The sequence below is a fragment of the Pelodiscus sinensis genome, chromosome 16 (genome assembly GCF_052426305.1).
Source record: "Pelodiscus sinensis isolate ZL-2025 chromosome 16, ASM5242630v1, whole genome shotgun sequence".
Taxonomy (NCBI): domain Eukaryota; kingdom Metazoa; phylum Chordata; order Testudines; family Trionychidae; genus Pelodiscus; species Pelodiscus sinensis.
In genome coordinates this window covers 10,848,149-10,875,793 of record NC_143067.1, presented here as the reverse complement: position 1 = coordinate 10,875,793, position 27,645 = coordinate 10,848,149, and the positions used below count along the sequence as shown (strand labels likewise).

The window sequence follows — 27,645 nt, the reverse complement described above, 5'->3', positions numbered from 1 at the left end:
TAAATCAAACTCTGGAAGATCGATTGCAGCATCATCGATCTTCCTTGGAGTAAAGACCAGGCCTAAGGCAGTCCCTGAAGAGATTGCCTACAATTCTCCCAGAGAAGGAAAAGCCAAATCCAGGCGTCAGGACATACAGCGTGAGAGGGTTGCCTGGCCTATCTTTCCTTCAGTGCAGCTGAACCACCTTCAGCCTTGTGGCCTACCAGCAGCTTGGCACATATATCTGAAGGAGCATGACCCTCACCCTGGTGTAAGCTGACATAATAGAGGATCTCAGAGCAATCTCTACTCCAACCAACTTGAGACATGGAGGCTTCAGATCTATGGCAGTGACTACTGACAACATGGCAATGCTGCAAGAAACAAGCAGATCATTCAGACCCTGTTACATGTTTTCAAATTTTTCCTCGTTATTCTTAGAGGAGGATGCTTCCACACGAGCCATGTAAAACACAATAGAAATAACATTTGTAAAATTATTTCTCTTTTAAATTCAGTTATGTTGACTGTAGAGGGAATCCTATGGGAGTCTTCGTTCGGTTTCCAGGACTCTTGGCAGTAGCCACAGCAATTTAGTTTTTAATCAAACTGTGACCCTTATCCTGTAATGGAGCTCCAGATGAAGCAAGAGTCCTCTTGTATGGGGGTCAAGCTGTGAGATCAGGGCCTATATTTGCTGCATTAAAAAAAAAATCCCATCCCTGCACCTCAATGCAACTACGTTCAGGAGCTGAACAAACCAAATTGACCAAGGGGAATTGCATAAGTTAATTTTTATTCAAATTAAAGCAAAATGTATTGGAAACTATAATGCAATTTCCTGTTGATTTTGTATTTCTATGATGACCATTTCTCGAGTTGTTTGCCAAAATGGATAAGACATCTGCCAAGTGAATTACTTCACAAGAGATTTGGTCCTTGACACCTATGCAAAAAGTGACAGGTTTAAGAAGTCAACCAATGGACTGTGTCATTGTATCAGCCATTATGCCAACAATCTGTTTTACAAAAACATCTCTGCAGCCAGGTAAACTCTTTCACACTCTCCCATTATTCTTAAGCTTTTTTACACCTAAAATATACAAATTAAATCTTCTGTTTTACTTTTTTGCCACTGTAGAGAGAAATAAAATAATTTATAATCTGATAGCAAAAAAAGAACAAAAGATTAATGAATTTGTTTAGCTTACTTCCACACTACAATACATATTTTCAAACACTGGAGTTTTGAGCAACATTATTCTACCATGGATAAGATTTATGCACCCATCCCATTTTGTATGTCTCTTAAAATGAATGGTGTAACTGCCTTAATGTTAGACACTAATCCTCCCAAAGTTTAAAGCCACAAAATGGAGCATGCTGTTGAACCATTGCTACTGTCTCATCAGCAGGCATCACAGATTGCTGGATAGTTTATCTTGGTCTTCAAAATAGCACAAGGACGCCATATGCATTGCATTTTCACACAATGTTGCCAAGTGTCTTTACAGAGCTTTACAAATCTACATAGAAAAAAACACCTAGCTAAAAGAAGTGAACAAAAAACTGGCTTTGGACACAAATTACCTGTTGGACCCAATATGGAAAATAAGGCGCTGATTCAAAATCACTTGAAAAAACAACCAAAAACTTGAGGTAACCAATAATGTTGGAGGAGACTTTGCATTTGTTCATCAGCTTTAGAAGCACAGTCCTATGTAACGTCTCAACAAGCTTGCAGGAAAAGATTTTAGGCTGTGTGTATACATCCTTCTTCCAAAGAAAGCTCCCTCTCAAACTGGGACCTTATGAGCCACCCTTACGGAATCAAAGGGTACATGTAAACTACAAGCGTGATAGCGGCACAAGCCATAGAAGGAGCTTTCCTGGCACTGTAGTAAGTCCACACCTTGAGAGGCAGTACTAGGGCGAAAGAAGAATCCTTCCATTGACGGAGCAGTGTGCATATCAGGGTTTAGGGTGGCTTAACAACATTTCTGAGGGGGTATGAAATTTTCATGCCCTTGAGCAACGCAGCTAAGTTAACTTAAGGTGCAGACCAGGCCTACGGTCTTGATCCTGCAAAGAAATCTGCGCTTAGGAGTGGGCCATGAATTTACTAGACAGTCAAGAAGGAACATTATGAGGAAGTTACGGCCCAACATTTTCACCTGGAAAGGAATAAAAAGGACCTTGCAAAACGTCGTGCACTTACCAGATTTGCTTTCATTATTAGGATTGGGCTCAAAACCAATCTCCCTATATTACAACCCATCTAGCTGCAACACAGTTCACAGGGCAGAGCCTGAAAATGAAACTGACTACAGTCAGCCTGGTTTCACTGTCAGAGGTGAGTGAATGTCAAAGAATAAATCAACAGGAGAAAGTTTAATTAGACATTTACAATTCCTTTTTTTTAAATCTAATAACCTAAGATGTTGTTCTTAGCAACTGAGGTAACAAAATAATTTAAAATTCATAATGCTGAATTTAGCAGTAGCCTTTTAATGTGTTAGAATTAACACGAGAGAAAAATAATTTATCCCACCTTTGTTACAGTGCTGCCATTTCCTGTGCAGAAAATGTTCCAATTCACGCCCACACCGTGGCTGGCAAAAACAGCATGAGAGTGTAAGAACTTGATACAGAATGGAACAGAACGTCATCAAGGACAATAAAAAATAATCCAAAAATTCTTAAAAATTATCTTATAAAAATATTTACATTACAATTCGTTAGCACTAAAGCTACAGTTTCCATCCTAAAAAAAGGCAACATTTGAAAGGATCTGGCTCAGGTGCTCAGAATTAATATAAACAGTAATCACACGTCCAATAAGACAACTTCAAAAGCATTTTTAGGCGATATTACAAGTGGCTTGTTGTGTGTTACAGATGTCCATATTTGCATAGCTGAAAAACGAGGTCACTTGACTTGCATAATGCTGCAATGTTGGAGAAGGAAGGAAAGATGCATGCCATTTCCAAGCGATAAGAAATGGCTTTGGAGACAAAAACACAATTAATGATCCCTGACCAACTCTCAGGTTCCTAGCTACGTCCAGTATGCACTAGTGGTTTTCCCCAGGCCATGTGTATGCATAAAAGCCACTTTAGAATAGCAATAAGCCACCAAAACCCATTGTCCAAAAAGGTGAGTGCACCTCTCAGGTAAAGACAATAAACCTTTCATCCTGTATATTATAACCACCAGTGAGATGTTTTAGAACTACTCAAAAGTGCACTGCCATAGTCTATTGAGTTAATTTAGGAATTACCTCATTCTGGCTATATCTACACTACAAGTTTTCTAGGCAAAAAATATGCAAATGCGTGACTCATTTGCATATTTTCTGCCAATCCGTTTTTGCACTGGGGTTTTTGCGCAAAAACAAGCAGTGTGGACATTTTCTTTTTGCGCAAAACCCCTTTTCTGCAAGATCCCTATGCCCCAAAAAAGGTTAACCGATCTTGCAGAAAAAGGTGTTTTTGCGCAAAAAAACCCCATCCACACTGCCTGTTTTTGCGCAAAAACAGATCAGCAGAAAATATGCAAATGAGATCACAACTCATGCACATGAGTCCCACGTTTGCATATTTTTTGCAGAGAAAACTCGTAGTGTAGATGTAGCCTCTGTGCAGCATTGGACAGACTGCTCACAGCTGAAGTGAAACTTGGGGGATGAAATGCTGATGGTTCGCTCAAGTGTAACAGAAGCTCATTTGTTGGAGGTAGCTATGCCTCCCAGAGCCTGACCCAAAGCCCGGTGATGTCCATGGAAAGATTCCCATCAACTTCAGTGGCCTTTACATCAGATTCCTGGCGAGCAGTTATGGAGACAACACACAATAATGACCCAACAGCTAGCAGAACCATCTTTTTTTTTTTTTTTTTTAAACTCATTTCACTGACTTTTTTTTCAGCAATTTAGACTGTAGAGCATGGAGTGAGGGTGAAGGAGAGGGTTCATGGCACCTTATTCCTTCTATCCAGAACCCTCCTCATTCGACCCACAACACTCCAGCTGCCAATATCAATACTGTATGCAGTGTAGTTGTAGCCATTGTGAATATGTGCTATCTACTGATGCCAAACAATCTACCGTGCACACAGCTCTGAAGCACAGAGTACTTTTCCCAGACCTGAAAAAGAACCCTGTGAAACTTATAAGCTTGTGTCTCTCGCCAACAGACGTTGGTCCATTAAATGACATTGCCTCACCATCTTCTCTCTCCAATATCTGGATTATCATTACAGTGGACAGTTCACTTCAAAACACAGAATGAGTGATGCTACTTAACATGTCCTAGAGATGGTGCACAACGCACGAGCTTATGTCCAGTTAAAGGGACATTGTCAACTTGCATTTTTAAGTCAATTTTAGCATGTCTACACAGAAACTTAACACGATAATCTACAGTGCACTAACTTGCTGGGCACTAACGGGCCCAGCAAACCCTCTATCACAAAAAGCTCCGTAGTGTACATTGATGTCACAGTCCCTAGTGCACGGCAAGCTAGTGCACTGTAGATTTACATCCCAGCTTGCTACCTGCACTAAGTCTCCATGTAGACAAGCCCTGCCTTTTAAAATATTCTGCTTCCTGGTCAGTCTCCCCTTGAAATCAGCACATTGTAACTTATTTTTATATTCCTTTAAGAACAATTTGAATGGGTTTTTCTACTCCTTGTTGATGTTTCTAAGAACAAGGATGACACGGAGAGCTTTTTGAGCAAGGAGATACTGGGAGCTTGTCTACATGGGAACACTGATGAGCAGAATTACTGCACTATAAATATTCCAATACAGCTGCAATGGTAGAACTCCTGAAGTGAGTACTGTATTCCAGAATGCAAGGAACGTCTTCAGGATCACTTAAATTGCTTCCGAAGCAACGTAAGCCGCAGTGGGAAAAGTCACTTTTATTCCGAAAGCAAGTGAGAGGCTGAGGTTCTGTGGTCTGCCAATGTGCAGAGGGTCACTAGTTAATCATGATTGTCCTTTCTGATCTTAAAGGGTATGAGTCCGCTTTGGGAGTTATACCCTAAGAATAGTAATACCGCTGTAATTCTGCAGGTCAATGTCCCTGTACAGGAAAGCTCTCACTGACTCGATTAGGGTAAACTGAATCTATCAAAAGTCCTGTAAAACGCACCAAGTTAAGTGAGATGAAATAATAATAATTATTTCTCTCTCCTCCCCCACACACTCTATTTTTCATTTGTAGTCTCCTTTGGTATTACTTTTAACTAGCGGATACCCAGAAGGGTGCCATGATGCCCCGCAGTAGGGTATGCTGGGAGTCTCACACATGATTTGAAAGCTGACACCATTCTTTTAAAAAGGAGAAAACAAGCTAGCAGGACTGTGGATACACACGAGATTACTAAAAGTGACAGCAGCGCCAAACTTTCACGGTTTAAAATCCTTTTTGGAAGGCTTTTCTAAAGCTCCGGCTAACTACTTTGTATGGATGGAAGAAAGCATTTAATGCAGAAAACGTTTTAAAAACAAGAACAATGACACTGAAGAATAAGAGTCCCCTCTTCTGGAAGCGTTAAGACATCATAGGCATTTTTATCTTGGTCTTTAATCACTTCTTGGGTGATGGAGGATTATTTGGCAGGATACAAGGGAGACATGTTAGTGGCTCAGCAAGACACACCATTATGCTTAAAAGTTCTGTTCCTTAATGTGCAGGACACCGGGGTATGACTTTTTTCCTTGATTTTCAGTTCAGTGTATGTTTTATGGGAGCAATATGCTCCTCCAGAGCAGCATGTTTCTGTGGGATTATAAAACTTTTGCATGGTGAGGTATTCACCTTTTTCTGGGCAAGCCACTGCCCACCCAGGACATCCTAGCCTGTTTATAAAAGCAGACTATCAGAAAAATCACACACAATGGATATCTCCAGTCATGATGGCGCTAGGGCTACAAACTGTTATCCAGTGACATATGTACACGTGACTGAGATAATGTCAAACACAAGCCAGCACCCTGGTCCAGTATTTCTGAAGATTGGTGGTTAGAAGATGCCATGGTCAGTAGTAAGTTCCAGGAGCAGTGAGTAAATAGCTTAATTCAAGGTGTGAACAAAGCATCAGTAGTGAAGACATTCAATATTGGGTTTTACTCACATTCCCTACAGTCGCATTTTGTGACACACATGAAATTCAGTCTCTCTGGTAACTGTTTAAACACAGTGTTCTTCCAGGAAACTGGCTGTCCAAAGACAACGGATTGCACCAAGGACAACAAGCAACACCTTGGGATTGGCACGTTGTTGCGTTATCCACGGAAGAGGATTCTTAATGCAGTATTTGCCAGGCAAGGAGTTAAACAGCAAAGAGATGGATAAAATCAGGCGTCCGGCATCTTCTCGAGAATACCCAATAGGATTCATCTCACTGCTGCTCCTCACATTGGCTGGAGTAGGTGTCACAACGGTTTATGAATCACAGCCACCCCTGTTGTGAGAATGGACAAAAAGAGGTCACAAACTGCCCAACAACTTCAGGGTTGTGCTGAGACAGGCACATGCTGCCGAACTTAAGACCAGCAGTAAAGGGTGCAAAGAAAGTTGCCGTTCCCAGTTCTGAAGAGATCCTCTCCAAACAGAAGCCATGAGGAGCAAAAAAAGAAGAAACCCCCACATGACCAGGAGGCATAATCATCAGGTTAAGGACTGTACCAGGGCTACTCAACTTTGGAAGCTTTTGGGGCGACAATGATACTCACAGCACATGCCAAGGGCCACAACTTAAATGGGGTTGCATATACATGCAAATATATATGCAAATAGCTTCTTTCACACTGATTGGCAGGAATACAAAGATTAAGGCAAGACTACACAACACAGACCCCATTGAAGTCAGTTCCGCTGATATTAATAAAATGCAATATTTACCCGATATTTTCCACCCATATGACAGCACTTTTAATGAGCAATGATAGTCCAGGAATTTAACTACTAGAACGCATCTCAACAGAAGACCATTCTATCGATTACTTTTTTGGTTTTGCTTCACAACAGTTCAGGCATTTAACTACTAAAACGCCTATCAACCCAAACTGCACTGTAAGCCGCAAATCGCACCACGGGCTGCAAACCAACGGGCCGCGAGCCACAAGTGACCTGCATATTGAGTAGCCCTGGACTATACACTCCTTGACCTGGTAGAGACAGCTATGCACAGAAAGCACATCCTGGGTTCTGTTCCCACCTCTTCTACTCACTTATTACCTGCATAACTTCTTCCAGTGCTCATATTGGTCGGCAGTAACGTCCACTTATCAGTGACGGGATTATAATATTCCACAGAGGCCAAATTGCAAGAACCATCATCTCCTCCCACCACATAGAGTAGCCCGTTCACAGCACACACACCTATGAATAAAACGGGCATACTGTTAAACGCTAGATCAGGGGTTTGCAACCTTTTTCTTTCTGGGAGCCTCCAACATCCCACACAAACTCCACGGCCCACTTGTGTCACACCGGCTGTTTTTCCTGCATAAATGACCCAGGATCAGCATTTGTGGGTAGCAAGCAGGGCAACTGCCCAGAACTTCATGTCACAGGTAGGCCATGAAGTTAAATTGGGTCAGGCTGGGTCCAATTCCACCCTTGGGTGGTGGGACTCGGACCCCAGGCTACGCCCCTATGTGTCCCAGCTTCAGCTTTCTGCCCTGGGCCCCTGCTTGGCAGATCCCCTGAAACCTGCTTGTGGCCTCCCGGGCATCCCATAGCTCTGGTTGAGAACCACTGTTCTACAACCAATAATCTACTTACACCCCTCAGCCTCTGTCTTTTCTTCATTACAGGAGCCTGCACACTCTAAGTTATGCACTGTAACCGTGTTCACACCCTACCATTAAATACACTCACATGAAGCCAATTAAGATACAGACAGAACCCAAATAGCAGTTACCTGCATTTCTTCTACACATATTCATGTCTGCAACTTGTTTCCAGGTGTTTGTTCCTGGATCATAGACCTCCACGCTCTTCCTCACCAAGGGACCATCGTGCCCTCCAGTAGCATACAGTTGTCCACTGAGAACACCAACGCCTGCCAAGCAGAAGACAGAGTCATCCAGACTCAGACGGGAAGACATTTCATATCCTTCACACCGCGAATGTAATTTTTTACTAGACCGGTCTAGCGTGCTAGGTTAGTTCTGTCCATAACGTGGACAACCCCTTGAGAAAGAGGGAGTGGGGAGGTTGGTTTCCTGGACACCTCCCTTCCTATTCGTGATGGTGAAACAGCATGACAGCAGCTACAATCGTTCTGTACATGAGCAGCCATGCTTGGAAGGAATTTGATGTGGAGTTATCTCTCTCCCTCATGTGCATTTGCCTTTTTCAAATTCAGGTTAATCCCATTGTTTAGTTTTGCTCTTTATTTCTTCCCCTTTCTCCCAGCTGTTCTGTTTCCCAAGCTTCTCTGTCTGCTGGTCTCCTCCACATCTTTGTCCTGGCCTTCCTGTACTTGGTTCCCTTCTCCCTCTTCTGGTCACCATGCCTCAGTTAATGAGACCTTGTCTCCCCCTCTTCTCCTATGCACACTACGTGGATGCTTTCTTCTCTTTTCCCCGGAGCCAGCGCTAGGCATAAGCAGAAGTGATTGCTTACAGACACAGGAAGCAAAAGGGGGGGCCCGTTCACTTTGTATTGGGCGAGAGACTAACCGGACTGTGAATGTGAAGAGCAAAAGCAAGACACAAACACCTCAACAGAGAGGGGTGGCCATGCTGTCCCTGACCTACCAACATAATTTCTGGCCTCAATTTTAGCCAAGACCAAGTGGTCCTCATTCATGCCCCAGGCCCTGCTAAGCACTGGGTATAACTTGGGCCACTCCAGGGAGTCAAAAGAAAGCAAAGATGGATGTCAGGAGCCAAACAAAACTGCCATAGGCCACGGCAATGTACTATTCCACTCAACCTGGAATTTGGCCTAATGTTGCTCATAGGTTTGTTTCTTCGACAGAGTGTAATTCCTGTGTATCCGGCCCAGGACGTGCCTTTAAAAAGTTGGTTAGATTAATATATATGGGGACTAAAAATGTAAAAGCTAGAAGTGTCCCATCTAGCCTAAAACAGCCTCTGCACCTGTAATGCCTGTAGGCTTCCTTCTGTATCAATGCAGGTCACATCAGATCCAAAGAGAGGACAACCCCTTCAGGAAGCAAAGGGGTTCTTTTCTCTTGGTCTAGCACACAGAAAGAGGCCAGTCAATACATTGCCAGAATACATGTATTTTTTTTTAGCCTGAATAGGGCCTGCAGCTAGCAATCAGAGTTCAACTGCAACTATCCCCGTATGCAGAAACACATGTTTTCCTGGGAACATTAGATGGCAGCATTGAGCTAAGGATGCCAGAGGCACTGAATGTTGTTTTATTTATTGGAGTGGTGTTGTACCAATCGTCGCTTTTTATTGCTCTAAGTTGTTGATTCCATTACTGGCATTTTCCCCTGAGAAGAGGAAAATTCACGGCCTGTTTTGATAACTGCCATAATCTGCTGCAACTCGTATCCAGTTGAGGAAAAGAAAATGAGCAGCAGCATTTGGCAGGCAACTGAGAGCATGCTCAGAATATTAGAGAGAGTATTTCGTCCTCTGAGATTTGTATTAGAAATACTTACAAAGCAGTCAGTTTAATAAGGACACTTCACCAGAAGCCGAGATTCATTATTACCAGAATACACAAGGAATGTCAAATGCACATTGCCACAGACTGACAATGGGGAATATTCATTCTACTTCCCTGTAACACAGAGTGAGACAGGTTCAGTGAGCCTGCATAGAGATGTAAAGGTCTTCTGCTGACTGACCCCGATTTCAGACCATGTGGGCCCCATTAACTCCATCCTAGGAGCATTAAAGGGCTGGCATGTCAGAGACAAGCATAATTAGAAGCAGGGGCAGAGAGAGGTCCCAAAGAGAAAAGTGCTATGAACAATGATGGAGAATGCAGCACATACACCTCAGAGACAATTATTTCAGCTAGTAGTAAAGGCAATCCCCAAAAGAAAGGGTTTGATTTTGGGTCCTAGTTTTCAGTGGAGGGAGCAAGGTGGGAAACAGCATCTTCTAACAGTTTTCACTATGTTTACATTTAGCATGAGTGAGTTTCCACTGTGCATGTTACACTAGAATGATAAAACTTCTACAGTCTCAGAGGGGTAGCCATGTTAGCCTGTAACTTTAAAAAACCCAAAAACCAAGTAGTCCTGACTCAGGAAAAGCATTGCAGTGAATTGTCAGTAGCGTAAAGCCACATGACGATCCAGTAGCAGTCAAGAATGGAACTTCTTGTTCCCTGTCTTGTCTACAATCCTCTGGCCTGCCCACTCATTAAAAACTGGGTCAAGCTGGAGCACTCAAACTGGGAATAAACAAAACACCTACAGGACAAGAAATGAAGCCCACGGGACAAGAAATGAAGTAATGGAAGATGCTAGTCACAGTGTAGTCAGAGCTTGGTTTTCCGGTCCCAGGGTGAGTCTGCAGTGCTGGCAATTAGAAAAGTTGTCCTTTTACCATACGGACAAGGGAAGTTTGATATGGAAGCAATTCAGAGACAACAGACATGATGCCATTTCTCAGAGTCACTGTTCAAAGCAGAGAGTAATTTTAAACTGGGGGAGGGGGGTGGTATTTAATCCAGTCACGGGAGCAATTGCAAGCTTCCAAATCACCAAGATCCACTTCACTACTCAGAATTAGCAAACACAAGAAGAGACCGTCTTCATTTCCTCACCATGCAGTGACAGAGAATAAAAGCGGGATGTGTATGAATCAAACACTTCTGAGAAACAGGAAAGAGAGATTTGTTTAAATAAATACCTGCACCACTGCGGCGAGTGCTCATATCAGCTACGTAGGTCCATTCATTTGTAGCTGGATTATACTGTTCAACTGTACTAAGGCACTGACGTGATGCTCCATCATAACCCCCCACAGCATACAGTTTACCTACAAGAAACGAACACAGCACAGGCTAATCAGAGAAAAATGGGTGCATTCAATATCTGATGATAGGTTTACATTGATATCAATCACCTGTTGACAAAAACACTCAAGAAGCTGATTGAGGAAATATCTTAGCCATTAAGCTCTGACTTTTCAAAGATAAGGGGAGATGGGAGAGATTCTAGAAGACTGGAGAAGGGCAAATATAGTACCCATCTATAAAAAAGGAAATAAAGACAACCCAGGAAACTACACACTAGTCAGCTTAATTTCTGTGCCAGGAAAGATAATGGAGCAAATAATTAAGGAATCCATTTGCAAATATCTAGAAGATAATAAGGTGATAAGTAACAGTCAGCATGGATTTGTCAAGAACACATCATGTCAAATCAACCCGATAGCTTTTTTTGATAGGATAACAAGCCTTATGGTTAAGGGGGAAGCGGGAGATGTGGTAAAACTAGACTTTAGTGAAGCATTGGATACAGTCTTACATGACTCTCTCATTAACCAACTAGGGAAACACAACCTAGATGGGGCTACGATAGGCTAGGTGCATAACTTGTTGGATAATCATTCCTAGAGAATAGTTATCAATGGTTCACAGTCATGCTGGAAGGGCATAACAAGCAGGGCTGGTTCCACAGGGATCAGTTTTGGGACCAGATCTGTTCAATATCTTCATCAACGATATAGGTAATAGCATAGAGAGTACCCTAATAAAGATTGCAGATGATACCAAGATAGGAGAGATTGCAAGTGCTTCAGTTTTTCTCCTCCTCTGCCCCCTGTTTTGAAAAAGAAATTATTTCCATTCCATTCCCACTTACTGGCCAAACCAGCCCATTTGCAATCCCAGGAATTGGGAGTTTGTAACCTACGGGAGCTAATTCCAGTCCAAGAGGCTCTGGGAGACAGACCCATAGTCTCCTATAGACAACCACCTAACCTCAAGATGATTCTTACCAACAACCACAGGACATACCACACTAATACCAACCCTGGTACCTTCCCTTGCAACAAACCCCGTTGCCAGTTTTGTCCACATATTCATTCTGCTGATACCATTATTGGACCTAACCAAGTGAGTTATAAGATCAAGAACACATATTCCTGCGCATCCAGAAATATAATCTATGCTATCATGTGCCGAAAGTGTCCGTCTGCTATGTACATTGGACAAACATCTCAGACACTTCGCCAAAGGATTAATGCCCACAAAACCGATATCAGACAAGATCACAAAGAAAAAACAGTTTCTTGCCATTTTAACCAGAAAGGACACTCTCTCAATGACTTAACCACCTGCATTCTGCTACAAAGACCTTTTACATCTGCACTTGAAAGGGAATCCTCTGAACTGTCATTCATGTTAAAATTCGACACTCTCCAAAAGGAATGAACAAACACTCGAACTATCTTACCCATTACCAAGATAGCTTCCCCAATTATCACCTCTAATACCATTAACTCACAAACATCCCACTCTCCCCACCTCTAATATCATCAATTCACAGACACTTACCTTCCTTCCTTCCCCCCACCCCTGCATTCCCCTCCTGTTCTGAAATGCGATTTGTCCTTTTCATATGTGTTCATTTTTTTTAATTGTATCCTTTGGTATATATGGTTGTGACTATTTTCTTCCACTATTTGATCTGAGGAAGTGGGTCTGGCCCACGAAAGCTCATCATCTAATAAACCATCTTGTTAGTCTTTAAAGTGCTACATTGTCCTGCATTTTGCTTCTTGTGGTTGCCATTATCTATCACAGTAATTGTTGATGACCACCACAGAAACACCCCTACATATGCCTTTTTCACCAACCAGAGATGTCCCACACAATGTTAGTGTCCCACCACAAAACTGAGAAGACCCCATGCAAAGCAGGAGAGATGACTAGCTCCTGTTGGCCTCCACGTTAGTATCAAGATTTCGTTCCATGTAGCGTGGATTGCAAAAGATACAATTTTCTCGCACAACAAAGAGCACATAGAAAGCTGCAGAATTGAGTCACGTAAAAATAAAATCTTTACAAATAAGCCAACTATCTAGAAGGTAGCTGTTAGAAGCTGGCTTGGCTTGTTATTGTGCTCATCTGGCAGCAAGTTGCTGCAGGGACCATCTGAAGAACAGCTCCTGTCCTCTTTGCTACAAGATCGCTTAGAATTTAAACAATTGTGCTTTCGCTGTAAACAGTAATACTTCAGTGACGGAAATGGCTGCTATTATTCTTACCCTCCACAACGCCAACTCCAACACTGCTTCTTCTTGTGTTCATGGGAGCCACAAAAAACCACTCATTGGTTTTATAGCTATAGGCCTCTACTGATGCCAGACCTAGGTGAAAAGGGGATACAGAAGGTTTCTACTTAAAAGGATAATTAGCATTATATTGTTCTCCCCCCTTAGGAAATCCATCTCTCCTGTGACCCAGACTAAAGCTTCCTGCAGTTATCAATTCCCTCCCCACTCCCCCATGGCAGTTGCATGGCCGTTTTCCTTCCACACACAGGAAAACCGCTTGATAACTTCCCATCAGTGCTCTTCCTTCTGCAGCCAGGAGGATTCCTATTGAGCCTTACCAGAAGATTTCCTGTCCTGGTGCTGCTGCCACTTCCACTGTGGTGGGAATAAGAGACTGGATCTGGGGCCTAGATCCAGAACTCCTCCACTGGGATAGCCCAACAGCAAACGTCCTTTCAAGCAGCATTAAATTCAGTGCAATGCAAAGATTTTTAGAACTGCCTCTGAGCCCCTTGAGGTTTGCTCATAACAAGCTTGTAAAGGTAACTGGGAGCGTGTCTACACTGAAAAATTATACAAGCCTGAGCTACAGTGTGAACTGAAACCATTCTGGTGATATTGGGTGTAACACCAGGCAGGCACCCTTATTCTGATACGAGAGTCCTTTGGTATGGCTTATGTTTCATCTGTAGAAGTTTTAAAAGTCCAAGTGCCCACAGAGGGAGTTACACCAATATATCAGAGTACCTGTACCAGTGTAACTGGTAAAGATCTGTGTAGACAAGCCCTTTGGGAAGGGCGGAGGTAGTTTTGCCTAAACACCCAAAATCTGCATGGTTATCTGAACTTTCTGAAGCGCACAGGTCTCAGCTGGAAATACAGCAAAACCAGTCTCCTGCAGTAACTCTGGTACTTTCCCTTCCAGTCCTGGGCAGAACCTGGAAGCACTGAAGTGTGCAAAATAGAAGGACAAGGAAGGATGCGGGAGAAGTGACAAGCAAATATTTCACCTTGACACAAAGTGCAGAGACGGCTTTTGTTTAATCCAAACCAGTTCACCCATCTCCATTTAAAATCATATGAAACTATGGTCCATCTTGGGTCTAAATTAGAGCTGGCTAAATACTTCAGAACACTTCTATATTAGAGTTCATTCAAATTCTTAAATAAGGCTGCTCTGGCTGCATTTGTGATTACTTTCCATGTATATTCTTACTGAACGGTTTACTGGAAAAAACATTTGCCTAAAAAACTTTAATTGACTACTAGAGAATAGTATCAGAGGGGTAGCCATGTTAGTCTGAATCTGCATAAACAACGAGAAATCCTGACATGCATCTGACGAAGTGGGTCTTTGTCCACAAAAGCTTATGCTCCAATAAAGCTGTTAGTCTATAAGGTGCCACAGGACTTCTCATTGTTTATATTAGAGAATAGTTCCAGAAAGCCAATTTCAAATTCATATTTATACCAGAAAACTGGTTCTAAGATACATTTTAATCTAACCTAATCAGGAAAGAGAAACAATACTACATGACCTTTGGCAACCAGACGAGCCAACACAATTGAAACTTTAAATATAAAATAATGGCATTTAAACAGCTCACCTGCAAATTACAGCTCAGGAAATGCTTGCAAAAAGCTCTGCAAGCAGAATTTCAGAATACTTAATACATTCAAAAGAAAAAAAAGAGGTGGAGTTTTTAGAAGCGAACTATTTGCTCAGCTGTAGTTTGAACCATTCAAGCATGACCGGCAAAATAAACGTAATTATTTTTTCATGTCAAAAAAGGCAACAGTAATAATGCCTACGTTAGCGACACTTTCCAACAGTGCCTCTGAAACAAGCACTTGAAAAATATCCCCATGGTCCCCAATCCCATCTTCTTCAATAACCATATCTACTAGTGAATCAGGTGTTCCTTCTCCTGTGGATGGTCACTTAAAGCAAATGACTTGCTTTACAATAGCAAGATCACTACAAAAAAGATGTTTGCTATGGAAACATTTCCTTTTACAGTGTCAGATTCTTGTAGAATAGATTTTTACTGGCTAGAGGGGGAAAAAAATAAGCACAAGACTTCCAACACAATGCTAGAATTACGGGTGTAGAGAACCAGTCAGGACTAACTGCTGGTTTCTACTGTGAGGGAATTTGCCATTTGATGATTGCACTTCCACAGAGAACACAGGATGAGTACAATACCAATTCATTTGGCTGCCTGGCTTTTGTGCAGTAACATACCAGTGCTTCCGTCAAATCCGCCCACCGCATACAGGAGCTCATTCAGCACAGCTGCCCCCAAAGTACTTCGTCGCTCCTGCATGCTGGCAATTGACGTCCATTGGTCCTTCACACCGTCATACACGTCTACCGTTCGTACTCTCAGCGAGCCGTTAAACCCCCCAACGGCATAAACGTTGCCTGCCATAAACACCACACCTGTCACAAGGGGAGAGAGACGTGAGTCTCCGCATTAGGTTTAGAGATCAGACCACACCTACAGGTAGATTGGAGAAGAGATACTTTGTTGGAACTTCTAAGAGAGAAGGGATAAATAGGACATTTGCAACTGTTTTGCATTGACTTGCACTGTATAACCATCGGAGCTAAACAAGACAGAACGTCCAGATTAATAGGGAAAATAATGCACATAACACACATACAGAATATTATCCCAGGGAAACATGCTCATTCCACGCTAGGTGAGAGACCCAGATAAAGTCAAGGGGCCTCAAAGGGAGAGAAACAAGTGTGGATCTGGGGGCCATTTCTGGATGCTGGATTATAGGGTCAGTCAGATCTGCAAGAAGGTACAAGCTTCAATGCCACATATATCCCTATAGCAGAGGTGAGGTAAGTGACTAGTCAACTACCCGATAAGCATATGCTTACTGGGTAGTCAAGTAGTGACTCGACTAGCCGCTTCCCCCTCCCCTTGGTGCCTCTATCAGAGAATGGCAGCAAGGGAGGAGAGAGCAGGAGCCGGTACAGGGGGGAGCCAGCTTAAAAGCCGGTTACCCCCGCACCATCTCTGCAGGGGAGGCAGAGGCACAGCGGGGGGGACTGGGTGCGAACCAGTAATCAGCTGATTCCCGGCTTGCACCAGGTCCCAGACACTTTGCCTCTGCTTTTTAAATGTATTAAGAGCCGACAGGAATCAACTTTTAAACTACACCTCTGCTTTTTAAATACATTAAGAAACTGGCAGCTCTTAATATATTTAAAAGGCAGAGCCGCAGCGGGGTTAGCTCCTGGGCTAAGAGCTAACCTCACTGCAGTTCTGCAGTGTTCTCCCTTGTCTACTAATCAAGTAGTCGATGGAAATTCCCTTGTCTACTAATCAAGTAGTCGATTAGCTGATTAAACGCAATTTAACATCCCTACTCTGCTAGGAAAAATTCCATCTATTTCAAACTGCAAATCCAGTAGGAACATTAAAGGTTAACCAATAAACATATACCCACAGGCATGCTTACTGCCTAACAGGTTAACTGGAGGGCCTCCCCTACCATGGCGGCTCAGCCGAGAGGACCCTGACAATGACGGGGTGGAGCAGTGCCTAGCCCACGAGGCTGGAGCAGCCCTATCACCCACAACCAGTGGTTAACTGGTTAAACAAATTGCATAACTGGTTAACTATTCTCAGCGGTTTTTACATTCCTAAAATCCAGTGAATGATCTCTGCTCCTGGCTCTTTCCAGAAAAGACAGCAGGGAAAGTGGGCTCCCACTGTGAAGCCAGGCCTGGTGCGACGGAAGGAGAGAGTGGGGAGCAATGTGGCTTTGTGGCCATTTGAGGGAGTGAAGTCTTCTCCTGGCCCATGGGGGGAGGCAGAGGAAGGAGGGCAGAGCTGTTGGTGACTGGTAACAGAGAGGGGCTGGACACACTTCAGTCTCCTAAAGAAATGCAGTAGGAAAGTGATGGAGGCGAATGGCGATAGTCCACTTACCTGCTCTGCATCTCCGGGAGGGAAGCTCCGCTACCTGCTCCCACCGATCCTCCTCGAAATCGTAACACTCCACACTCCGAATGGCTTTGGGCGCTTGCCCGCCAACCACAATCATTACCTGGGAAGGATAAGCAAGAGAAGGGGAAACCCCTCGGTCAAGGGTTGTGTACACAGCAGGCTGCATCCTGTGAGCTGTATTGACAGCTGGGTGGCTGTTTATGGGGAGCAGAAGGAGGGGAGATTTTTCAAAAGCACAAAAGAGGTGGGCCTTTTGAGAGGACCCTAGAGGACCTATATGCCCAGGAGTACAGCTTATTACATGCTGTGTAGGGAGGAAACCTCCAAGCAAAGCAGGCATTTGTGCTTAGGATGACCTCAGTGAACCCTAAAACTCTGCAAGCAGCATTTCAGCTTGCTTCAGGGCGCCCCTTCTCACCAATGATCATTCTTCAAGCAACCTAACTGGGCCAGCAGAACTTCGACTGTCCAAATTCCTTTTCATTCTCTCCCCCCCCACCCTACTACTGTCTCTGCCAGGTGGGATATGCTCTGTGGCCAATCTCTATGCATCTTCTATGCCCTTTTCCTCACTTTAATGCAGGTCTCAAACTGATGTCCGGCGGGCCATCTACAGCCCAAGCAGTTCCACCATCAGGCCCATGTGTGGCTGCTGGCACGTGAGTCTCTTCGGCCCTGGAGGTAGAGGGGAGGATGTCCATACCCTTCCCCCAAGCCCAGGCTCTGCTCTGCCCCCACCCCACTGCACCCTCTCCCCTTCCCTCAAGAGATGCTGCCTTGGCGATGATATTGGGGAGGGGAGGGCCTAGCATGGGGCAGCAGCAGAGTTTGGACCCCCTCCCACCACTACCAAACTCACTGCAGTGACAGGAGCCGTGGGGAAGGAGAACAACGCAGCAGCCTCTGCTCCGTTCCACTGCCATCTCCCAGGCTAAACACTAAATTCCACTACATCACCCAGAGGCAGCAGGCAGGGCCGGGGGATGCATAGGGACGGGGTGAGAGCGGGAAAGGGCCAGCAGGTGAGGCCAAGAGATGTGGGGGGGATATGTGGAGACACCCCCCATAACCTTACCAGAGTGGGGTGCCCACTGGCTCACAAGGAGGATTGCGGACTGGCACCAGCCCTAAGGTAAATTGAATTTGACACCCACTGCTCTAACGCAACCCCAATGTTTTCAAGTCCCCCCGATGCCTCCTGCTTGGCAGAAGACATGATTTTTGTGGGAGAGAGGGTGAAAGCGAGGTGCTCTCTTTCGGTTGGACTGGATCTCTGGGATGCATGCCCACACAACAGGTTAAACGCCACAGTTAGTCGCACTGCAGAACCATCCTGAAAGCAGCCTCTGTACCAGATAACCGGAAGGTAGCTAATGTAATGCCAATTTTTGAAAAGGGCTCCAGGGGAGATCCTGGTAAATACAGGTCAGTGAGCCTTGTGTGAGGCCGGGCAAATTGGCAGGATTATAATACAGAAGAGAATGATCAGAGACACAGCTCAACAGTTTGAGGAAGAAGAGTCAGCACGGCTCGTGTAGAAGGAAGTCACATGTCTATCCGAATTCTCTGAGGGTGGCGACAAGCATGAGAAGAAGGGCGATGAAGTCGATATAGTGGACTTTGAATTTCAGAAAGCCTTGACAAAGTCCTTCACCAAAGACTCTTACGGAAACTTACGTGGCCATCGGATAAGAGGGAGGGTCCTCTCGTGGATCAGTAACTGGTTGAAAGTTGGGATGTAAAATCCCATTTAATTGGTTAACCAGTTAAACAGAATGTTTAATTGGTTACTGATTAAAGGATCGGGGTCAGGGAAAGCTGTTTCAGCCTGAAGTGGCCCTCCTACCTGCTGGGCTGGGCTGTAGGGGCCGCTCTGGCCAGGCCAGAATGCCCTTACTGCCCAGGCCCGTTGTGGAGAGAGGCTGTTCTGGCTGAGCTGGAGTGCACGGTAGGCCCTGCAGGGCTGGAGTAACCCCCTGCCCATGATGGTCAGAGAGCTGCTTCAGCCTCAAGCCCTGTCCCGTCCCCTTGTTAACCAATTAACCATTCACCTCCCTAGTTGAAAAATAGAAAACAAGAGTATGAACAAATAAAAAAGACAGTGTTCACATTGGACAGCGCTGAACAGCAGGGCCCCCTCGGGATCTGTATGGAGACTTGTGCTGTTCAATACAGTTGTTAATGATCTGGAAAGAAAGTAAGGAGTGAAGAGGCAAAATCTGCAGACAATACAAAATGATCCGTGATAATTAACTTCAAAGCAGATGGAGGAGTTAGAAAATTCTCTCAAAACTGGGAGACTGGGCAACAAAATAGTAGATGAAATTCAGCACTGATAAGTGCAAAGTAACATGCAATGGAAAACACAATCCCAAAACACAATCCCAACTATCCATATATAATGATTAAGAGTATGTTATAGTCATAGTTATTTTTAGTAAAAGTCATGGACAGGTCACAAGCGGTAAACAAAAATTCACAGCCCGGGACCTGTCCGTGACTTTTACTATGTACTACTGACTAAAACTTGGGGGAGGCGGACGTGTCAGAGCACTGCGAGTGCTTGGAGGGAAGACAGCTTGGGGTTACCGCGAGTGTTTGAGGGGGGGATGGGGAGGCCAGAAAGAATGACAGGGAGGGAGCAGGCTCCCTACCACTCCTAGGAAGCGGTGACATGTGCCTCCAGCTACTAGCTCAATGTGCTGCCTCTGCTCCACGTGCCAGCTCTGAAGTTCCCATTAGCTGGGAACCATGGCCAATGGGAAGTGAGGCAGCAGTGCCTGCAGGTTAACTTATGCGCTTGGGATCACGGTTACATGCAGGGAGCCAACTTTTAAGCCTGCTTCCTGTGCATGCTGGCTCCCGCAGAGCCACCTGCCCCCACATTCTAACCTCTCTAATGGAGACAGGAGCTGAGGGAGAGAGTCCATGTTGCCCTTCCAGGGAGGCCCCCAGGTAAGCACCACCCCACACCTCAATGCTTAACCCTTAGCCCCTCCCACACACCCCTAAACTCTTGCTGCTGGGAGGAGGCGGGGGGGGGAGGAAGGGAGGCACGGAAAGTCACAGAATTCATGACCTCAGTAGCAAACACGGAGTCTTAATAAGGATGGGTTCTAAATGAGCTGTTACGGAAGAAATGTGTTGTAGTCACCATGGACAGTTCTTTGAAAACTGCTCAATGGGCAGCAGCAGCCAAAAGGTTAATAGTTCCTAATATACTGCTAGGAAAGGTATAAAAATCAGAAAACATCTTAATGAAACTGTATGAAACAGACAGTATTCAAGGTGTGAGTGCACTAAGTACAGTTCTGGTCATCGCACCTTCAGAAAGGATGGAAAACATTCAGAGAAGGCAATCAAGATGACCAATGGTATGAAAGTTTCCATAAGAGGACAGACTAAAAATTAAGGCTGTTCATCTTAGGAAAGAGACAACTAGGAAGATATGATAAAGGTCTATAACATCATGAATAATATCAGAGGGGTTGCCGTGTTAGTCTGGATCTGCAAAAGCGACAGGGAGTCCTGTGGCGCCTTATAGACTAACAGATGTATTGGAGCATAAGCTTTCGTGGGCAAAGACCCACTTCGTCATATGTTGCAAAGGTGCCACAGGACTCCTTGTCGATCATGAATAGTGTGGCAAAAAATGAATAGAGCAGTGTTATTTACCCTCACACACAATACACTAATCCAGAGCCACCCAATTAAATTAACAGGAAGCAAGATGAAGGATACAAACAAGAGGAAGAACTTTTATTACACAACTGACTTGTGGAACTCATTGGCATGGATGTTGAACTGTGTTCAAAAAAGAACTGGATAAATTCACAGAGGACAGACCCATCAGCAGTTATTAGCCAAGACAGTCAGGAATATAATCCCATACTTGGGGCAACCCTAAACTCCGGCTACCAGAAGCTGAGAATGGAAGATGGATAGATCACCCCATAACTACTCTGTTCTGTACATCCCGCTGAAGCTCTGGTGTGGCCTACTGTCAAAGAAAGGATAGTGGGCAAGATGGACCATCATCTAACCCAACATGGCAGCTCTTATATTCTTATGCAATAGGGCTTGCCCCCTAAACTCTCTCCTCAAAATGTTTTTCCTACTGGAGCAGAAGCGTTCTTAAGGGACGTAGAGATTCAGGGAGAGCCACCCCCCAACTTGCACCCCACCCAGGAAAGGATACCAACGGGAATGGAAAAGACTGGCTTCAAGGGAGGAAACATATATCTGAAGATTAATCAGACATACTCCAGGTTGGACCATCTGTGCCCCAGGACTCATCAGAGAAAATTCTATTCAGATTCTTTTTCTAAATTTATCCCCACTTAGGCCCAGCCACAGTAGCCCTGCTCCATCCAGCAGCCCATCCCCCATTCATTGCACATGTGCTTGGTCACATTTACCTTTGTAACCCAGCATTAGCAGGTCTCATCCCACCCCAGATTCCAACAAGGCACCAGCCCTCAGGGCTGTTTCAGCGGCTCGGCCACCACTTATTTGCTATGTTCATAGACGTGCTGACAAAAGTGGATGCTGCTAAGTGAAGCAATTCTGCTGGAGCGCCACCCATGCTGGAAACTACTCCCCTATAAAGCACCGTGTCTGTGTAAGCAGTTAGAGCTGTGGTGTCTAACATGCTAGCCACTAGCCACATGTGGCTATTTGGTCAGTTGAGTGTGGCTGGTTGGCTCACAAAATGATTTACATTTTCAGAATAACATGGCTAGTTTGCTATAGCAGTCGCCAATATAGCAGCTACTGCTTCAGAAGTGGTTGGACACCACGGAGTTAGAATATTAGGGCTGCCTGTGTATTGCACAGAGAGGCCTTTGTCAGCTTCCTAAGGTCTCTGATGCCACACATGCAAAGACACAAATCCAAAGCATTTTAAACTCTAAATTGCTTCCAATCAGGAGACCTTAGTAAACTTGATTTTGATCAAAATGAATGTATTTTCTGATGCTCCCCTCTGCCCCCATCTAGAAATTTATTCCCTATGACTTCTGCATTTGGAAACAAAGGTACATTCCCAAGAAGTACTCTGCTTTTGATGGCTACCCATAGCAACCAAGCTTCAGTAGAACCCATGCAGATTTTTTAAACTGGCTGGCTTCTTCATCGAGAAAGCAGTTTGCTTGGTGTATTGCTCTGAATACATAGCTTCTTATTCTCTATAGCTAGCGACAGATTTATCCCTCTTATCACAGGACAGCATGCTAGCAGGAGGGAGCATTACACCAGACAACCATATTTTTAGAAGGCTGAGGAGTTGGCACCGAGATAATGAGCCTTGGAACATGCAAACAGCTTGCTAGGGGGAAAGAAATATAAAGCCCTGATCTCAGTATCTTAGAAACAACAATGTAGCCTAGTATGTTAAGGTCCTGAGTTCAAGTCCCAGAAGGGTTGGGGTGAAATGGGATGTATAGATAATCTAGAACAGTGGTGAGCAACTGTGGCCCATGGTCAGATGCAGCCCATCAGGTTTCTACGTGTGGTCCACGAGACATTTTGATTACTGTTGCTCATGCTGCAGCGTTGCCAGATTCTGCTGGTTTTCATCCACAAGTTTTTTTCCTACTGGTATTACTAAAGTAACACGCACTTAAAGCAAGGGCACGTGAACTGAGGTACGTGCTGATTGCACAAAACAATCACTGTGAAGAGTCGTGCGCTCCCTCTGCATCCAATCAAAGTGCTGTTATGGTTCAATCGGCACAACCTGCAAATTCTTGCTACACAAGTGCAGTTAACAAACTACCCTATCCTAGGAGAACACCTTGGTTATGACAATCCCACGGCTCACAGAGACGGAGGACCACTCGTGTGGCCCACTCACTGGCATAGGTTGCCCATCGCTGGTCTAGACGTAGTTACAGGGCATAAAAAACAAGGAAAACTGCTGAATGTAGAAGTATTAGCATGAGACTGAGGTGGCAAGGTAGAAAGTTATCAGGAAACATTCCCTAGCAAGGGTGACCTACTTATTGTGGAGTAGGCTCCCAAGGAAAAAGGAGGAAAACCAAGGAGCTTAAGACATATAAAACAAGGAGATGGCAGAGCAGTGGAGATTATGCAGCAAAAAAACAACCCCACATTACTAGGAGCAATAGACAAGACCATGGTTTCTCAATGAAGGAAGTCCACCTGGATCGCAACCTCCCTCCCTTTCTTTACAGCTGGGTGGAAGGTAAATATGGGGTGGGATAGCTCGGCTAGTAGGTCTTTCTTTTGTACTTTGGCGTCATGATATAGAAAATGTTGAGAATCTGTTTTAACTTGTTGACCTCACATTTTTTCCACCTCTCCTTTCTACAGTTATAGGATTCAGACACCCTGTTCGTAAAGGACAAAGACAAATTTATTATGACAATCCAAAAGGCAGATTTTGTAGATTAATTCTGATTAAGAGTCACAATATGTAGGCAAATACAATGCACCTTCTGTAGAACAGCAAATTAACTATATCCAGCAAATCAGTATCTGAATACTGTTTCCTAAAATAAAACTGGAACACAGACTCTAAAAAAATCTAGCTTCCTGTGGCTTATACCTGGAAGAATATGCATGTGACGCGACATCTTACAGTCTGACATTTGCATTAATAACTTCAATGACAGTTTTCTGTGCAACATCACGGCAAACCGCCTGTGTGCTTTGGGGATGGGGTAGCATTTTCCTTCACCTTTTTCTCATTAACAAAGCTCCATAGCAATACAGGGAATCTCAGAGGTTTTTTTTTTATTATTATGCCACATCTATTTTTAGTAGCTGCTCAGAATCTGCTATGAACCAGTTTTCATATAAGGGTTTTTTAGGATATATCAGGCTCTGCCTCCAATATGCAGATGAGCTCATGAGAGCTAAAAACACCATAGCTCTTGCCAACTGTACAATACCCATGCTGCTTCACTCAGCAGAAATCACAGACAATGCTCCGAGCACCATAAACCCCTGTCTAGGGATGCAAGAGGTTAACTGGTTACCCAGTAAGCAGTCGGCTTATCAGCTTGCTTACGTGGTAACTAATTAACCAACGTGGTTGGATCAGCCACCTGCCTGTGGCTGTGGCAGACTGGATCAGCCCTCCACCTGCAGCACAGTGCTTAACTGATTAAATAATATAACTGTAATAATTTAACCAATTAACTATTTTAAGGGGTAAGGATGTAAAAACCCAATTAGCCCATGCACCAGCAGTTCTCAAGTACAGTCCTGAGCAGTGATCCCTCTAATCTTTTCCACTCATGTGCAGAACTTTTCCATCTATGTGCAGAAAAAAATTTGTTATGTGCAACAAGGCATGTGTGAATTTGCACTAACCTAGTTGTGGACACTCTGCTAATCAACTGGATGGCATTGGAATCTCTCCTGAGCAGCTGCACTAGCACCCAGCTTACAGGGAACAGTGGTCCGAGGTCATCAGTAGCCCTTACAACACTTCAGCTGGTCCCAAATGAAATATTTCAAACAGTGAGAAATTGGAACATAACTACCACCATATTGGGTCAGACCAAGCTATTCCAGTATCATGTCCCTGATACTATTGGAGGGTATAACAGGAAGGTGCAAAAACAACCCATCCCATGTAGTGAACTACTATGGAATTACCTGCCCATCAAGGAAGTTTTTTCATAACATCAGTTACGACTGGATCATGCTTCGATGCAGGTGGTTTTTAGCTTTTCTAAAAAACAGCTGGCCTACCTTAATGGAACTGCTGATGCTCTCCTTATGCATGTGAGTGTCTAACCCTATTTTCAAATGGTCAATTAAACCAGCTTTCCTCCTGCTGAAATTAAGCTCGCTGATCTGATATTCCCCGGATAAATGCTAGCACTATTTCAGAAGACAGACAGAATATTTGCTACCCTAGAGGCTTCCAGGGTAGTAGTCAATTTTAGAGAGACAGCAAGGCAGATTCTTATTCATGTTCTGTTCAGGAAACACGAAAAGGAGCAGAAACCTGCACAAGATATGTGACTAGGCATTCCCCTGGCATGGGGGGAATCTCCAGCAAGCATACTATTGTAAGGCTGACTTCAGCAAGGTTTAGATCAAGTACTATCAGAGACACTGAAGTGCAACAGAATGAGGGATCAATAGGATGAAGTCTATTTAGGATGTGTCTACACAGCACAGCTTTACTCAAACTATGGAAATTGAGCTACATCAATTGCGTAGCTTGTTTCAAAATAGTGAGTGTCTACACAGCACTTATTTCAAAATAGAGCACCCTTCCTCTGACTTGCCTTACTCCTCGTACAATGAGGATTACAGGAGTCAGAGTAAGAAGTCCTCTTGCTTGACAGTATTTCAACATTATTTTGAAATAACTGTGTGCTGGGGAGACGCGGACTAAATTACTTGGAAATAACACTAGTTATTTTGAAATAACATTGCTGTGTAGACGTACCGTTAGAGAACAAGCTCTAGTCATTCAAAGGTGAATGGTGCCTCTAATGATGCAATATCAAAACCATTACCAAAAAAAAAAAAAGGCTTACATTTTCCCCTTCCAAGTTTCTCTATTTAGGAAGATAAGTTAGCTTACCTTTGGCAGGCTAACTGGAGTCCTTGGCTTTGTCCTAGGATTTTTTATCAACTGCCTTTGATCCAGAGGAAGCAAGTGATATTTCATGGCCTCAATAAGGAAATCTTTACACGTGTTGTTATTCTTGATTAAAGCTTCTTCTTCAACTGTCTGGGAATGCCAATAAAAAAGTTTTTATTGATGTATTTCACCAGGAAGTTTTCAGAGAAAATACAGTAACAAGATTGGTTGGGCTTTTTTTTTTTAATAATTTTTGTAAAAAGCACGGCAGGGAGAAAGACAGAATGGCAGCAACATTAGTGGGCAGAATTCTGAGTCTTCAGTAAGGACTTGCCAAGTCCCACTATTTATTTCCAAGTTCATTCTCATTCTTACCAACTCATCTATTTATGCAGGCCTTGCTGTTCCGAAGTCATAACTGTGTCTACACAATGAGGGTTCCTTTCATTCTCATAGTGGAAGCTAAAGTGGAAGCAGAAGGGCACTGATTTTTCCGGAATGAAGAGGAGACACACTGTGTCCAGTTCAAACACAAGAATTAGCTGGGAACGATGGAGCCGTGCATCCAAGCCATGTGCCCTTAATTACTCTGCCCTCACTCATATGCCCAAAGACCAGACCTGCATACATAGGGAGGTTTAGAGGATCAGGGATACCTAGTTTTATGTCAAAAAGCCTAACGCATAGCAACTATAACTTGCATTATTGCTACACCTTCTTGATACCAGCCCTATCCCCCTGCCAAGCAGTAAGAGACCTCTGGAGCCTTGCAGATCAGCTTTTCAGTGAAGAAGAATTCAGTGGTGTAGTCTGGCTCCATCCTAAATTTAACTTATTTAGACAGATACACCAGTCCTAGTACAGAGGTGGTCCAACAGCATGCAAGGTGATCCCCACCTCAGAAAACCCATCCCAGTGCAAGTACCTAATAGCTCTGTGTAAAGTAGCATGCTAAAAATAGAGAATCACCACAGAACCACGAGTCTTCGCTGCCGAGTACCTGCTATGATGTCAAACAGGTGCATACCTGGAACAGGTGGCCTTTCCCACCACTCATAACACTTCATTTAAACTATTTTTAGCATGCTAGCTCGATCAGAACGAGCCTGGGAATGTCTCCTCGAGCTGGGAATCACAACCCCAGCTTGAAGTGTAGACATAACCTAAGAAAAAATACTTTGAAGTGCAAGCATAAAAGCCTACTGGTGACACCTAATACAACATCATTTTTTAATTCTGTATGGTTTTGAAGTATATATATATTCTCAAAAGCCTCCACCTAGATTTTGCAGGAATCTCATGTGCATGACTCCTCTTCAGAATCAGGCCCTTAATTTAACCAGCTAGCAAAACAGGTAAGCGAATGCCTTTAAAAAAAATCCCTATTTCTATGTTTGTGCAGTTTGGGGATGCACATCACTGCCTTTGGCACTGCTTAGTAGAAAAAAGATAATTTTTAGGGAGAGAAAGGTTTTTCCAGTGCTTGAATTATCATTTGCTCCCACTCACTTTGAAGGCGCATCCACTATGTAACGACTCTGATCGTCAGCCCACAGACTAAGATAAATGCCAAACCACCCACAACAGAAGCTCTCAGAAGTTGAGAGTATACTCAGTTTTAATGTGAGGATTTTTTTAAAATGCACTAACCTGTACAAGATAATCTCTGGGCAGAAGGGGCAGACGAACATGCTCCATCAGTTTTGCCATGTGTTCTAGGCGAGACTCTTTCTCATAATTTATCCAAGATATAACAGCCTCAAAGACCTACACAGAGAGTGTACAATTACCTTATAGAAAAGAGAACCTGCCTCTTAGTAATTACCAAAGCCAGAGGCTTAGTGGTCTAAGCATCAGGTCAGCAGTATCTAAAGCAGTGTTTCCCA

The 27,645-nt window shown here is 43.9% G+C and overlaps 1 protein-coding gene across 8 annotated transcripts in view; it reads right to left on the bottom strand.

Moving 5' to 3' along the window:
- Nucleotides 1–759: 759 nt before the first annotated feature.
- The window catches only part of KLHL3 (kelch like family member 3), a 114,462-nt gene continuing 87,576 nt past the window's right edge, over nucleotides 760–27,645 (bottom strand). For all 8 annotated transcript variants that reach the window (XM_075900450.2, XM_075900451.2, XM_075900456.2 and 5 more), the window contains 9 exons: nucleotides 27,410–27,526; nucleotides 25,760–25,909; nucleotides 17,173–17,290; nucleotides 15,465–15,662; nucleotides 13,211–13,312; nucleotides 10,847–10,975; nucleotides 7,921–8,061; nucleotides 7,233–7,376; nucleotides 760–6,456 (listed from right to left, as the gene is read on the bottom strand). In XM_075900450.2, coding sequence (XP_075756565.1) covers nucleotides 6,428–6,456; nucleotides 7,233–7,376; nucleotides 7,921–8,061; nucleotides 10,847–10,975; nucleotides 13,211–13,312; nucleotides 15,465–15,662; nucleotides 17,173–17,290; nucleotides 25,760–25,909; nucleotides 27,410–27,526 — 1,128 coding nt within the window. In that variant the 3' untranslated portion in view covers nucleotides 760–6,427. The remainder of the gene's footprint in view (nucleotides 6,457–7,232; nucleotides 7,377–7,920; nucleotides 8,062–10,846; nucleotides 10,976–13,210; nucleotides 13,313–15,464; nucleotides 15,663–17,172; nucleotides 17,291–25,759; nucleotides 25,910–27,409; nucleotides 27,527–27,645) is intronic.